At 43.0% G+C, this 15,478-nt stretch overlaps 1 protein-coding gene across 2 annotated transcripts; it reads left to right on the top strand.

The window, feature by feature from the left end:
• The first annotated feature begins 624 nt into the window (after nucleotides 1–624).
• AMDHD1 (amidohydrolase domain containing 1) lies at nucleotides 625–15,140 on the top strand. 2 transcript variants are annotated; one of them, XM_079991934.1, is made up of 9 exons: nucleotides 625–872; nucleotides 3,650–3,756; nucleotides 5,580–5,644; nucleotides 8,668–8,945; nucleotides 10,130–10,355; nucleotides 11,740–11,864; nucleotides 12,281–12,374; nucleotides 13,229–13,389; nucleotides 14,799–15,140. In XM_079991934.1, exons 1-9 carry the CDS (start codon nucleotides 736–738, stop codon nucleotides 14,902–14,904), a joined length of 1,299 nt encoding a protein of 432 aa, XP_079848060.1. In that variant the 5' UTR covers nucleotides 625–735; the 3' UTR covers nucleotides 14,905–15,140. The 2 variants fall into 2 exon arrangements, with proteins under 2 accessions (XP_079848060.1, XP_079848061.1); XM_079991935.1 differs by lacking the exon at nucleotides 13,229–13,389.
• Nucleotides 15,141–15,478: the final 338 nt, after the last annotated feature.

Here is a 15,478-nt window from a genome sequence, read left to right as displayed (position 1 = left end):
CGTTTGCCATTCTGGCTGCAGTTGATGGGAGTCCAAAGCATCATTTGGACTATTAAAGGTAAAGGTAAAGGTACCCCTGCCCGTACGGGCCAGTCTTGACAGACTCTGGGGTTGTGCGCCCATCTCACTCAAGAGGCCAGGGGCCAGCGCTGTCCGGAGACACTTCCGGGTCACGTGGCCAGCGTGACATCGCTGCTCTGGCGAGCCAGAGCCGCACACGGAAACGCCGTTTACCTTCCCGCTGGTAAGCGGTCCCTATTTATCTACTTGCACCCGGAGGTGCTTTCGAACTGCTAGGTTGGCAGGCGCTGGGACCGAGCAGCGGGAGCGCACCCCGCCGCAGGGATTCGAACCGCCAACCTTTCGATCGGCAAGTCCTAGGCGCTGAGGCTTTAACCCACAGCGCCACCTGCGTCCCTATTTGGACTATTGGGGAGCATTAAAAATGAGATTCCCCTACTTGCAATTGAAATAGTTAGGGGTCCATTCTCTATAACCACCTCAGGACTGCACCACCTCATTTTGAATTCTGTCCAGTCCAAGCCCACTCCCACCCCGTGTGTGTTTGCTTGTTGTGGATGAAAACTGCCAACTAAGAGAAATGATGACGATTCCAGGAGCAAAGAGAAAGACCTTGCCCTGGAAAACTCGTGAGCGTTCTCTCTGCCCTGTTGACGCTGTCTGGGCCAGTCCCGGACTTCCCAAGCTCTTTTGCATCTGTCTGGAAAGAGCAACATGGCTGGCGAGTATAAGCTCCTGCTTGAAGGCGCCCAACAGCTGGTGCTTGTCTGCACCAAAGGTGAGAAATACCTCCTGGAAGCTGGCATGCAACATCTGGCCGTGCTGGAAAACGGCAGCGTGGTGATTGGCAAGTAAGTGAATCTCCCGGGGGGGGGGGGTGTTGCTTGCTGGGGGTGGGTGGGTGGGGGAGTCTCTCCAGCAGAATCTTTCTCGAATGGGAAGGTTTCTGTTTGTTTTTGTACTGACCTTCTCTAAGGACAGGAAAATAAATGAAGTTTTTACAGAAAAAATAAAATTATTTTCTGTCTCCTGACAGTCACCAGCTGACCAAAACTTAGGCTTTTTTTTTTTTTAATAATTTTTTATTAGTTTTCCAATTTTTAACAAACACAACAAAAACAACATACAAACAAACACATAAATTCATAATTTCTTAACCTTATTTCCATAAGCCTCTTTTCTCGGACTTCCCCATACCTTCCCCTTTTTGCATCCTTTTATTTTTAACAATTATTCAACAACCCTTTTAGCCAATTAAATATAAATTCATTCTCCTTTTCAATTTCACCCTAAATCAAACAAAATTTACCGCTGTAATTCTACGTCTTCCTCTCCCTTAGCATTTTAGCACTCCTCAATTTTATAGTAGCTCTTAAGATATATTTTAAACTTCTTCCAGTCTTCTTCCACAGTCTCTTTCTCTTGGTCGCGGATTCTGCCGGTCATTTCTGCCAGTCCCATAAAGTCGATCACTTTCGCCTGCCATTCCTCCAGCGTGGGTAGCTCTTGTGTCTTCCAATACTTTGCTAGAAGAATCCTTGCTGCCGTAGTAGCGTACAAAAAGAAGTTTTTATCCTTCCTCGGCACCAGCTGGCCGACCATACCCAAGAGAAATGCCTCTGGTTTCTTATGAAAGGTGCATTTAAGTACTTTCTTAATCTCATTATAAATCATTTCCCAGAAGGCCTTAATCTTTGGGCAGGTCCACCAAAGGTGGAAGAAGGTACCTTCAGTCTCTTTACATTTCCAACATTTGTTATTGGGCAAATGATAAATCTTCGCAAGCTTGACTGGAGTCATGTACCACCTGTAAATCATTTTCATAATGTTTTCTCGTAAGGCATTACATGCCGTGAATTTAATACCTGTGGTCCATAACTGCTCCCAGTCAGCAAACATAATGTCATGACCTATGTCCTGTGCCCATCTAATCATAGCTGGCTTCACTGTCTCATCTATTGTATTCCACTTCAACAGCAAGTTATACATTCTTGATAAATTCTTAGTATTGGGTTCTAACAGTTCTGTTTCTAATTTCGATTTCTCCACCTGGAAACCGATTTTCCTGTCTTGTTTGTAGGCCTCCATTATTTGAAAATAATGGAGCCAATCCCGTACCTTGGACTTTATTTTCTCAAAACTTTGTAGTTTAAATTCACCACCTTCTTGTTCTAAAATTTCAGAATATTTTGGCCAATTAGTTCTCATATTAAGTTTCTTTACCTCCTTAGCCTCCATTGGTGAAAGCCATCTGGGAGTTTTATTTTCCAGTAAATCTTTATACCGAATCCAAACATTGTATAGTGCTTTCCTAACAATATGATTTTTAAAACCCTTATACACTTTAACCTTGTCGTACCAAATATATGCATGCCAACCGAAGCTATTATCAAATCCTTCCAAGTCTAGAATGTCTGCATTTTCAAGAAGTAGCCAGTCTTTTAGCCAGCAGAAAGCTGCCGATTCATAATAGTCTTAAGTCCGGCAGGGCAAACCCCCCTCTTTCTTTGGAATCAGTAAGTATCTTAAACTTAATTCTGGGCTTTTTGCCCTGCCAGACAAATTTAGATATATCTTTCTGCCACTTCTTGAAACAGTCCAATTTATCAACAATTTGTAATGTCTGAAACAAAAATAACATTCTAGGCAATACATTCATTTTGATTACTGCAATTCGACCTAACAAGGAAAGCTTCAGGTTCGACCATATTTCTAAATCTTTCTTTATCTCTGTCCAGCACTTATCATAATTATCCTTAAATAAGTTTACGTTCTTAGATGTCATGTTAATCCCCAGGTATTTTACACTCTTTGCCACCGTTAACCCAGTTTCCTCTTGGAATCTCTCTCTTTCAACATTTGTTAAGTTTTTTCCCAGTACCTTAGTTTTTTGTTTATTCAACTTAAATCCTGCGACCTGACCAAATACTTGAATTAATTCTAGAACTCTTTTGGTACTAGTGTCTGGCTCTTGCAAAGTCAATACTAAGTCATCTGCAAAGGCCTTCAATTTGTAATGTCTGGCTCTGACCAAAAAACTTAGGCTTTTGAAATACAAAAAACGATTAACTTTTTTATAGCCGATGAACTAAGTCAGGGGTAGGCAACCTAAGGCCTGGTGGCTGGATGCGGCCCAATCACCTTCTCAATCCGGCCCACAGACAGTCCAGGAATCAGCATGTTTTTACATGAGTAGAATGTGTCCATTTATTTTAAATGCATCTCTGGGTTATTTGTGGGTCCTGCCTGGTGTTTTTACATGAGTCAAATGTGTGCTTTTATTTATGCATCTCTGGGTTATTTGTGGGGCATAGGAATTCGTTCATTCCCCCCCCCCCAAAAAAAAATAGTCCGGCCCACCACATGGTTGAAAAAGGTTGCTGACCCCTGAACTAAGTAGTTAGTTACTTTGGGCCAGTAACAATGTGACAGTTAATGAATTTTAATTTCCTGTCTACACTGAAGAATCCAACAATGATGCTAGCTAAATAACTTACTAAAGAAGACATTGGTTTAAGTTTTAAGCACATTTGCTTCAGAAAAGAAGTTTCAGATCGGGGTATAAAAAGTAATTCTGTCTCACCTGCTTTGAAAGTAATGGTAAGCGTTTTGGTCGGTTTATTTTCAGAGATGGTTGTATAAAGGCTGTGGGCGACTCAAGAGCCATTCGCAAGCAATTTTCAGGAGCATCTTTTGAAAAAGTCATTGATTGTTCAGGAAAATGCATCTTACCAGGTTGGTGTCTAATATTTCAGAGTTCAACACACCAAGCAGAAATATGCAATATTTACATAGGCAGAGATTGTCAGCTTCAGGTAGTCTAACATCCTCTGAATTATTTTCCTTTGGAATAAAATGTGATGGCTCCCCCTCTGGTCTACCTTAGCACACAAGTGAGGACAAGGAGCTGGGTAGTTTCTGAAGGAAATAAGTATTGACTGTGTATTATAGCTCTGTGTGTGATAAACTACACTTCCCATGATTCTTTGTGGGAGGGGTGTGCTTTAAACATATGGTGTGTACAGAGCCATTAGCCTGGATTTTGAGAGACTTAAGTCTATGACCCTACTTCTTTCCAAAGTACTGTTTGATCTAGCATGGACAATGGGACAGCTCCACATAATTTGCTAGTAATGGGTATCCTCAAGCAGTACAACTAGCCACTGAAGTTTAAGCAAAGCTCAGTTTAGAAATAAGGTTGTCAGTCACCATATCTTGTCAAAAAGTCAGTGCAAGTTAGTGCCTAACATAAGGGTGCCATATTCCCCAAAGTGAAAAGTGAGCTTTGGGGGGGGGGGTCAAAGTTATTGAGATTTTTAGGGGAACATCTCCCTTCCCTCAAACAAGTTTTGGGTCACTTTTTCCAATTACAGCCACAAATCTTTCAGGATGACCTTCAGCTGCTGCCTCGCAGTCTCTCCCAGCCTAACCTACCCCACAGGGTTGATGTGAAGATAAAGGGGAAGGGGCTTCATATGCTTTGCTGAGTTTCTTGCAGGAAAGGTGCAGTTTAGCAGATCCTGATCCCGCTTTGGTGCGTGTCAACAGCAGTACGGCATGCAGAAATTAAGCATCTGATGCTTTTTTTTCTTTTCTCTTTTTCCCTTTTGGAAGTGAAGGGTGGAGAAAATGTCTGTTGCTCAATGTTTGTATTTCAGGCAGCTTTTGAAGGCACAGGGTCAATGACATAAAATAAAAGACCAAGCTCCCATCTGGAAGCATTCCAGTCAAAATCCCAGGAAATCCCGAGAGAAAGAGTATGTGAAGTGAAATATACTCAGAGTCGCAAAGTGATTTCATGCTCTTTATTCAGCTCATAGTGGTGAGGAGGAATGAATGAAAGTCCCCTCAAAGTATCTGCTTTATATACATTATTTACACAATGGGCTGCACATGATTGGCTAATTCCGGAATTCTACTGTAAGCCAATCAGGTTGTGGATTCACTTCTATCTGGAGCCTGATTGGGTGGTTCCTGCCAACCAATCATACTGTTGCATTGTTCTAGGACCAATCAGACTGCTGCATTCTGGATCCTATTGTTCTAGGACCAATCAGACTGCTGCATTTTTGATCCTATTGTTCTAGGACCAATCAGACTGCTGCAGTTTGGATCCTATTCAACTCAGTACATAACATGAAGAGTCCTGCTGAATCTGATTTCAGGTTTCATCTTGTCTAGGTCTGGGTTTCTCTCGGTAGCCAGCCCAATACGATGAAGCAGCCAGCAAAGCAGAAAGTGGCATACTTCTTGTTCTTTTCATCATCATCACAACAACCCTGTGATGTATGTTAGCCAGAGGGATGGTGAACGACCCAGCGAGCTTTATATCTTACTGGGAATTTGAACCCTGGTCTCCCAGGACCTAGTCCAGTGCTCTAACCACTATACCACACTGGCTCATAATAGCATTTTATATACTGAAGGATCATGCTTTTTGATGTTTCTCCGAGGGCACATAGATAAAATTATTAACTGCTAATGTTTCCTGATTTTGTTTCCTAGTGGATATGTCTGAGATTGTGCAGTTTGCTGTGTTTGTTTTTTAAAAAAAACAGGTCTGGTAGATGCACACACACATCCTGTATGGGCTGGTGACAGAGTCCATGAGTTTGCGATGAAGGTAAACTTACATACTGTAATTGCAAAGGATTTCTTTTACCTGCGTCTACCTTACTCAGGTGGCGCTGTGGGTTAAAGCCTCAGCGCCTAGGGCTTGCCGATCGAAAGGTCGGTGGTTCGAATCCCTGCGGCGGGGTGCGCTCCCGCTGCTCGGTCCCAGCGCCTGCCAACCTAGCAGTTCGAAAGCACCTCCGGGTGCAAGTAGATAAATAGGGACCGCTTACCAGCGGGAAGGTAAACGGCGTTTCCGTGTGCGGCTCTGGCTCTGGCTCTGGCTCTGGCCAGAGCAGCGATGTCACGCTGGCCACGTGACCCGGAAGTGTCTCCGGACAGCGCTGGCCCCTGGCCTCTTAAGTGAGATGGGCGCACAACCCCAGAGTCTGTCAAGACTGGCCCGTACGGGCAGGGGTACCTTTACCTTTACCTTTACCTTCCTTTACTGTAGATTAAAGTTTCCATAAAGTGTTGATGCTGAGCTTTAAAGCCCTAAACGGCCTTGGTCCTGTATACCTGAAGGAGCATCTCCACCCCCATCGTTCAGCTGGACACTGAGATCCAGCGCCGAGGGCCTTCTGGTGGTTCCCTCATTGTGAGAAGTGAGGTTACAGGGAACCAGACAGAGGGCCTTCTCAGTAGTGGCGCCCGCCCTGTGGAACGTCCTCCCATCAGATGTCAAGGAAATAAGCAGCTATCCTATTTGAAGGCAGCCCTGTTTAGGGAAGTTTTTAATATTTAATGCTGTATTGTTTTTAACACTCAATTGGGAGCCACCCAGAGTGGCTGGGAAAACTCAGCCAGATGGGCGGTGTATAAATAATAAATTATTATTATTATTATTATTATTATTATTATTATTATTATTATTTATTTATTTATTTATTTATTTATTTATTATTTAAGTCTCTTCTGTAAAAGGCACAAATACCTTCATTCCAGCCCCTTCTCGGATGCAAATTGATCTCTAATAAGATCATAGGAAGGAATCTGCCCTACGCAGAACCAGACCATTGGCTCATTTAGCTCAGTAGTGTCTAATGTGACCATCATTGTTTCTCCATGGTTTCAGAAAGGGCTGTCTCTACCAAGAGATGCTAGGGATTCAACCTGGAAACTTCTGCATTCAAAGCAACTGTTCTGCCAATGAGCTGTGATCCTTTCCCTACCAGGGCACTTTTGGAGAGCCATTGAATCATAGAATCATAGAGTTGGAAGAGACCACAAGGGCCATTGAGTCCAACCCCCTGCCAAGCAGGAAACACCATCAGAGCACTCCTGACATATGGTTGTCAAGCCTCTGCTTAAAGACCTCCAAAGAAGGAGACTCCACCACACTCCTTGGCAGCAAATTCCACTGTTGAACAGCTCTTACTGTCAGGAAGTTTTCCTAATGTTTAGGTGGAATCTTCTTTCTTGTAGTTTGGAACCATTGCTCCGTGTCCGCTTCTCTGGAGCAGCAGAAAACAACCTTTCTCCCTCCTCTATGTGACATCCTTTTATATATTTGAACATGGCTATCATATCACCCCTTAACCTCCTCTTCTCCAGGCTAAACATGCCCAGCTCCCTTAGCCGTTCCTCATAAGGCATCATTTCCAGGCCTTTGACCATTTTGGTTGCCCTCCTCTGGACACATTCCAGTTTGTCAGTGTCCTTCTTGAACTGTGGTGCCCAGAACTGGACACAGTACTCCAGGTGAGGTCTGACCAGAGCAGAATACAGTGGCTCTATTACTTCCCTTGATCTAGATGCTATACTCCTATTGATGCAGCCCAGAATTGCATTGGCTTTTTTAGCTGCCGCGTCACACTGTTGGCTCATGTCAAGTTTGTGGTCAACCAAGACTCCTAGATCCTTTTCATATGTACTGCTCTCAAGCCAGGTGTCACCCATCTTGTATTTGTGCCTCTCATTTTTTTTGCCCAAGTGCAATACTTTACATTTCTCCCTGTTAAAATTCATCTTGTTTGTTTTGGCCCAGTTCTCTAATCTGTCAAGGTTGTTTTGAAGTGTGATCCTGTCCTCTGGGGTGTTAGCCACCCCTCCCAGTTTGGTGTCATCTGCAAATTTGATCAGGATGCCCTTGAGTCCATCATCCAAGTCGTTGATAAAGATGTTGAATAAGACCGGGCCCAAGACAGAACCCTGTGGCACCCCACTAGTCACTCTTCTCCAGGATGAAGAGGAACCATTGATGAGCACCCTTTGGGTTCGGTCAGTCAGCCAGTTACAAATCCACTGAGTGGTAGCATAGTCAAGACCGCATTTTACCAGCTTCTTTACAAGAATATCATGGGGCACCTTGTCAAATGCCTTGCTGAAATCAAGGTAGGCTACATCCACTGAGTTCCCTTCATCTACCAGGGTTGTAATTCTGTCAAAAAACGAGATCAGGTTAGTCTGACATGACTTATTTTTCAGAAATCCATGCTGACTATTGGTGATCAAAGCATTCCTTTCTAGGTGCTCACAGACTGTTTGCTTAATGATCTGCTCCAGAATCTTCCCTGGTATTGATGTCAGACTGACTGGGCGGTAATTATTTGGGTCCTCTCTTTTCCCCTTTTTGAAAATAGGGACAACATTTGCCCTTCTCCAGTCTGCCAGGACTTTGCCTGTTCTCCAGGAATTCTCAAAGATGACTGCCAGTGGTTCTGAGATCACATCTGCCAGTTCTTTTAATACTCTTGGATGCAGTTCATCTGGCCCTGGAGATTTGAATACATCTAAACTAGCCAAGTATTCTTGTACTATCTCCTTAGTTACTCTGGGCTGTGTTTCCTCTGCTGAATCATTTGCTCCAAATTTTTCAGGTCGGGCATTCTTTTCTTTATCGGAGAAGACTGAGGCAAAGAAGGCACTGAGGAGTTCAGCCCTTTCTGTGTCCCCTGTTTGCATTTCACCATCTTCTCCTCTGAGTGACCCCACTGTTTCTTTGTTCTTCCTTTTGCTACTTCTGGGATTTCATTGCATGAGGGGTATAGTTTGCCCATTAACACACGTTTAACAGATAACTTTCTTTTAAAGTTGGCAGGAGCTTCCTATATGGATATTCATCAAGCAGGAGGAGGGATACATTTCACCGTGGAGCACACTCGGAATGCCTTAGAAGATGAGCTCTTCAGCAGCTTCAGACACCGGCTGCTACGCATGCTCAGAGCAGGCTCCACTTTGGTTGAATGCAAAAGTGGATATGGGTTAAACCTGGAAACGGAAGTTAAGATGCTGAGAGTGATTGAACGGGCTCGGCGGGAGTTGGACATAGGCATTTCCTCTACTTACTGCGGAGCTCATTCTGTTCCTAAGTAATGTACCTATTCTGTCTTGTCATTTTAAGCGCTGTGCTAGAACACAATTGAAGATTAATTGGGTCACGCATTGAACAGTTCTTCTGCAAAACAGAACATACCTAATTCTTGCAGCGTTTCTGTTTGCCATCTACTATTAGAGTGATATGTGGAAGTGCCCCAAGAGAGTATTCAAGCTTAATGAAGACTGAGGGAGGGTGGAAAGCCTGAGGTGTGCCTGACATTTCCTGTAAAGCATCTGAGGGAGAATAATTATTATTATTTAATTCAGATGTGACGGAGGAGAACACAGCGAGAGGAAGTTTAAGGCACCACTTGCGTTTGCAGTGTTACCCTAACCTCTTTCAAAATCAGCCGGAACATAGAAAGGGAATCTTGAATAATTTGACTTAAAAGAGAAAGATATTGGTTAAGGGGGGAATAAATCCTTGCCCCAGTCCAGCTGTTTCTCACACTTGGGGAAATCGCAGAGCTCTCATACAATCACGAGAGAAGGAAGCAGATATACAAGTGCATTGGCTCTTGTCATGGCCCTGGAGCCCAGCAGTGACCAGGACACAGAGCCTGTAGTGCTTTCTGCTGAGGGGCCAGACCAGGTTCAGGGCTCTCAGCCTGCTGCTGGAGATTGTGAGATCTCTGACATAGAATCTGGCAGGCAGGAACCTGTGGAACAACCTTCCATAGCATCAGGGCCTGTGGAGACAAAGCCTGGACCTTCAGGTGCAGTTTCTGCTGAACGTGAAGAACCAAATGCCACCCAGGGTAGCTCACAAGCCCAGCCATATAGGAAGTCCACCAGAAAGTAGCCCCGAATTTCTGGTCAGACGGATGGCGCTTTAAACAACTAAGTTATCCCCAAAGGGCCAGAGTCTGCTCCCCCTCCAGATTGGTGTTTTATGTGGGTGTATCCTGCATCATATTCTTAGCATCATAATAGTGCATTAGTCATGGGTTTATTCTGCTTTAGTTTGTGCTTCAGTGGTTTCCCACATTATTGCTATCCAGAGGGGCTACAGCACAACAAAAGCAGGACAAAAATAAATTAGAACATTTGCGATATAAAAATTTAAAGGATTTTTATATGGGATATGCACTGGTTGTGAAACAGTGAGACCACCCCAGAACTTTTGCAGGCCACATGAAAATTTAATCTGGTTTTTGTTGCACTGTCTGTTGAATAGGGGGAAAAGTGCCATTGAAGCCACAGATGACATTGTTAGCATCCACCTTCCTAAATTGAAGCAACTGGAGCTTAATGGTGAAATTCATATTGACAGTATAGATGTTTTCTGTGAGAAGGGAGTCTTTGATCTGCCTTCGACCCGAAGAATTCTTCAGGCTGGGAAAAATTTAGGGTTACAGATCAACTTCCATGGGGATGAACTGCATCCAATGAAAAGCGCCGAGGTACTTATATTGATTATATTACATAAATTTATTTGTATGTCACCTTTCCACAGCTCAAACTATGCCCTAGTCAGCTTACAACATGAAAAATACATACCACAACATAACTGAAATAGTAATAAACAATAAAGAAAATGTTAAAAACACACACAACCAAATTGAATAATTACTACACAAATCACAACAAAATTTAAAATAAAGATACAAAAAACCCTCACCCCAACAGCAACAACTCCCAAAAACCAACAACACCCCACCCCAAGAATCTGTTCGGCAGCCTCAGCTTTTGTAGCTGGAGTCAGTCAGGGCCCTGCCCACCCAGGCCAGGCGGAAAAAGACCTGCAAGGCAGGGAACAGGTCTTCCAGCACTCACAGCCAAGGTGGTCGTCTTCACTGAAGGAAAAATCTTACACGAATTCTGATTTGGGCTTAGCGTATTGGAAGCACCACAGCACAGTTCTTTGTTTCTGCAGTAAAGTTAAAAGAAAATGTGAGGTTGATGGAGTTAGCGAGATGGACTTTCTGACCTTTGCTTTTTACATCCATTCAAACATTGACTTTGCTTATCTTTTCCTTGTGATGTAAAATAAAAAGAGGAGCATCTGATAAACTCTTTCATTGGTGATAACATTGCTAGATACACATACACATTTTAATAGTTAATGTTTGTGTCTTTAATATCTTTCATAGGGTACATTTGTTTCACCTGTGGTGATTACAATGTATTTATAACTTCTAATATTTCTATAGTATTTTTCATCATCATCATTATTATTATTATTAATTTTGCTATTTGTACCTGGTCCACCTTACTGGGTTGCTCCAGCCACTCTGTCAAGACAGGATGAACAAACCCGATGCTGGAGGGGATTTGGAAGTGTCATAGTTGTCCCTCTTCTCAGTTCTGCCTGCTCCCACTGGGAGGGGAGCTGTAGCATTTATAAATGCCTCAATGCTCCTGCCCAGGCAGGTGGAAGCTGCTACTGGCAGTAATGGGGTGTTTCAGGGCAGTGAAGGGGCTGTGCTGAGCCAGCACAGGATCTGCTGGATCCTGAGCCAGGCCTGCTGCTGTCACATGATGGTACTGGGCATGATCCAAGCTTCTTTGCTGCCCAGGCTGGTGTAGCAAATAGATTCCCCCCCCCAACCCTCCTTTCCATTCTGTCTGGTACGAGTAGCAGGGCTCTGGTTACACTGCTGCATTAAGCCCCACTTCAACCTAGATTGAAAGCAGCAAGTTGAAGCTGAGCATAAATGATTCTGGGTTGAGGAGAACTGCATTTTTGTGCTATATAAACAGGTTATTGTGTGTGCAGCCTTACGGATAATGGAGGTTCTTATGTGACTGACTTTTAATTCAAACCTTGCCTTGGCATCTGTTTAGCTTGGAGCTGAGCTAGGAGCTCAGGCTGTCAGTCATCTAGAAGAAATCAGTGATGAAGGTATTGCTGCAATGGCCCAGGCGAAGTGTGCAGCTGTCCTGTTACCAACCACTGCCTATATACTGAGGTAATCATAATTCTAATATGTATTGCTAGGCTGTATTTTACTGTCATTTGCTATGCCTTTGGGAAAATACGTATTATCTTTTGAAAGAATGCATCCACTGAACAACTGCTGTTAAGAGCGATCCTCCAAGGCTGCAAAACGTTGCCGGTCTTTTAGTAGAGCCGATGGAGATGCTTTGCAGTTCAATCTCTCTCCCTCCTGATGGAATAGCTGCTTATGAGTGACAATTTAGGGAGGAGCCTAATGGAGCTGGTCTCTTAACAGAGACAATGGAGAAACCTAGAGTCTCATCTCTCTCTCTTCATATCTCCCTCTCCTGGATTCTGATAAAAACATATAATATTGCTGAAGTGGTTTGCTGCATTTTACATTGCAATTCAAATGGTAGTAACCATTTTTTTTTTTTTACTTTGCAGATTAAAGCAGCCTCAAGCTAGAAAGATGTTAAAAGAAGGAGTGATTGTCGCTCTTGGCAGTGATTTTAACCCAAATGCTTATTGCTGTTCCATGGTAAGATGTTTCTTTAGAGCGGATGCAAAATTAATGTTAATTTTCTTCTGTCAGTTTGAGCGTCAGGCTTGGAGTATTGATTATTGCCTTGATTCCTTGGGAATCTTATTTAATTTTCTGTACTAGCAGGGCAGTTGAGTAGACCACATGAATTTAAATACACACACTATTGAATTCACCCATGAACTCTGGCCATTGAAAAGCAGCTTCTGCTTGGAGCCGATGGTTATCAAGCAGGATATTGGCTTTCAGCACAGATAAGCCCTGTCTTTCTTGCAGACATGAGCCCTATTCAGGCATGAGCTACGGACAGCAGAAACAAGCATACTTATTCTACACATACGCATCACTTTTCCATTCATTTGTCAACTTGTAGAGGGCAACTGTCTGCAACAGAGGCCTTCTGTGCTTGTGAAGTCCCCCCACTCATTTTTAAAACCTTGGGGAATCAGGATTCTCAAAAGTCCATGGAGTTTGATCTCCAGATCACAGAAGACAACAGGGTGCTAGTGAGTTTGTCTCCACAGCCCCACCTGCAGTTAGAACAGCTGAAGAGTGTTAAAGGTAAAGGTAAAGGTACCCCTGCCCGTACGGGCCAGTCTTGACAGACTCTGGGGTTGTGCGCCCATCTCACTTAAGAGGCCAGGGGCCAGCGCTGTCCGGAGACACTTCCGGGTCACGTGGCCAGCGTGACATCACTGCTCTGGCCAGAGCCAGAGCCAGAGTTACAGTTAAATTAATTTTACCTGTCACAGTGAACTCAGGCTTTCAGATGGCAATTCCAATGGCTAACAGACTGTTGGTTTCTGTGCACCTATGTGTGACTTCAGGCTTAACTACCTCTCTCTTACTAGCTTATGGTTATGCACCTGGCCTGTGTAAACATGAAGATGTCCATGAAAGAGGCTTTAGCTGCTGCCACCATCAATGCAGCTTATGCTCTTGGGAAATCGCACATGCATGGCTCCATAGAAACTGGCAAGCAAGGAGACCTCATTATCATCAACTCACCAAGGTGAGGATGCAAATAGCTCTTAAAGGCCTAATGCTCTGCATAAGTTGGAATGAGAATCTAACATTCGGAATAAATTAAATGCATTATGATGAGCAATAATTACTCAATCCAAGTGCAGTATTTGAGTCTTCTCCCAATACAGAACATATTGACCAGACATAAAGGGAAACCTTAATCCTTTAAAAAAAGTCATACTTTTATATGCTTTTAAACCCCCAGTTCAGACTTTTTTCAGTCTGCCTTACAGCCATGTCAGTTGAAAGTTGTTCTTTAAAAATAAACATTGAATTGTTCAGGTAACAATTTTCTGGCACCATGCCAGAGCCCAAATTTCATATCATATATTGTTGTGAACTAAACATACCCTCAGTTTTTGTTATTTATTTAAACTGATCTATATTTTCAAGTATATTTTAATGTTGATACGCTTGTCAGTTTTAGATTTGTCTTTATTGTGCTTTTTTATATACCATGAGCCACCTTGAGTAGGCTGTGCCCCCAAAGGGCAGCATATAAATAAATGACTACAAACATTCACAATGTCTTTACAAAACAGGCATATGAATTGATAGCAATTGGCTCCTGCTTTCTATTAATCACTCAACATGTTATGTTAAAACTATATGCTTTAAAACAGTCCTCCTGCCACATTCCTGATGTCGAAGGTGAGGTTACGTATGGGGCAGTTACAAAAGAACCACCAGGAGCTTAATGTGAGCTCCCAATTATTCTTTCTGCAAGCTTGGCTCCCTGTTAGTGCTGATGATCACTGCCATGTAACCCTTGTGGAGAACTCTGCAGTGCAGCTGAGGGACTTACTATCTCAATTTAGAAGAAACTCTTTTGATTCAAACTGCTTCCTCCAAATGGTGCATTTCTTCCACTGCAGAGGTAAAATTGCTTTGTTTGGAGGAAGTAGTAGTTGGAACCCAAACTGACTTCAAAGGGGCTCCCTGTAACTGCCAATCAACAGTTACAGTGATTGAGCTCCTTTGAACTTCTGCATGTGTCAGTCACCTGATGTCATTATGCTGCCTGGTGATTGTCTAAGTGAGCAGTCCCACCCACCTGTCAAAGTTTGCCTATGGGGAGTGAGGAATTAGGGATCCATCCCACTAGCTAGATCCAGTTTCCTACCCCTGCTATAAAAGATACTACTGTGTGTCAGTTTTAAGTTATCAAGTTTAATTGATAATAGCATATAGCTCTGCTATATGAAACAACAAAAATTCCTATTGTGCACCTAGGGCTAAATGGGCAAGGAGGCTGGTTTGACGCTATTCTGTCTGCATTGTTTATTTACTTTGAACATGCAGCTTATCTATCATGCTTTATATTTTAGTCCTATGCACATGAGAGATTGTTGTTGTTTTTCTAAAATATGATTGTAACCTTTTAAAAATCTTTAGATGGGAACACCTGATTTACCAGTTTGGCGGCCATCAAGAACTGATTGAATACGTAATTGTTAAAGGAAAAGTTGTTTATAAAAACGACAGTGTTCTGGGCTACTGAGGAATTCCAGAAGGAAGAAATACAGCAGTTGCAAGACTCTCTGAGGCAAACACAGGATGATAATCGGCAGGGACTCACATCTATAAGATCATACTTCCTTACCGGTCAAAGCTCAGAATTTCACTGGTTTTTATTTTAGTTCTTCGTTTGTATTCGCATGAGGAACACTAGGCCATGTTTATCTGCTTGGTAGTTTTATGGTCCGCTAGAAAATAAACCTACATGTATGCAAACAATTAACTCTGGTTTTTTTTCCATTAATGAAGGTCCTCTTGTATAAAGAAATCAAAGCTCTGCATTGCAGTGTGCCTACATACACCTCATAATTTTTCACAACCAGAGTTAAGAACATGAGAAGAGTTCTGCTACATCTAGTCCAGCGTCCTGTTCTCACAGTGGTCAGGCGGGTGCCTTTGGAAAGCCCACAAGCAGGCCCCGATGACTGCAGGGAGTTCACAGATAACATTTACGCAGTGGGTTGGATTTGAATAACTACCCAGCTACTTCCATCTACCTAAGGTGGTTTATGAACGTGTGTTTTCTTTGAGTAGCAACCTCCTCTCCACAACATGAT

Source organism: Podarcis cretensis (assembly GCF_951804945.1).
Source record: "Podarcis cretensis genome assembly, chromosome: 10".
Classification (NCBI taxonomy): domain Eukaryota; kingdom Metazoa; phylum Chordata; class Lepidosauria; order Squamata; family Lacertidae; genus Podarcis; species Podarcis cretensis.
The sequence above is the reverse complement of the archived record's forward strand: the minus strand, read 5'-3'. Positions and strand labels throughout refer to the sequence as shown.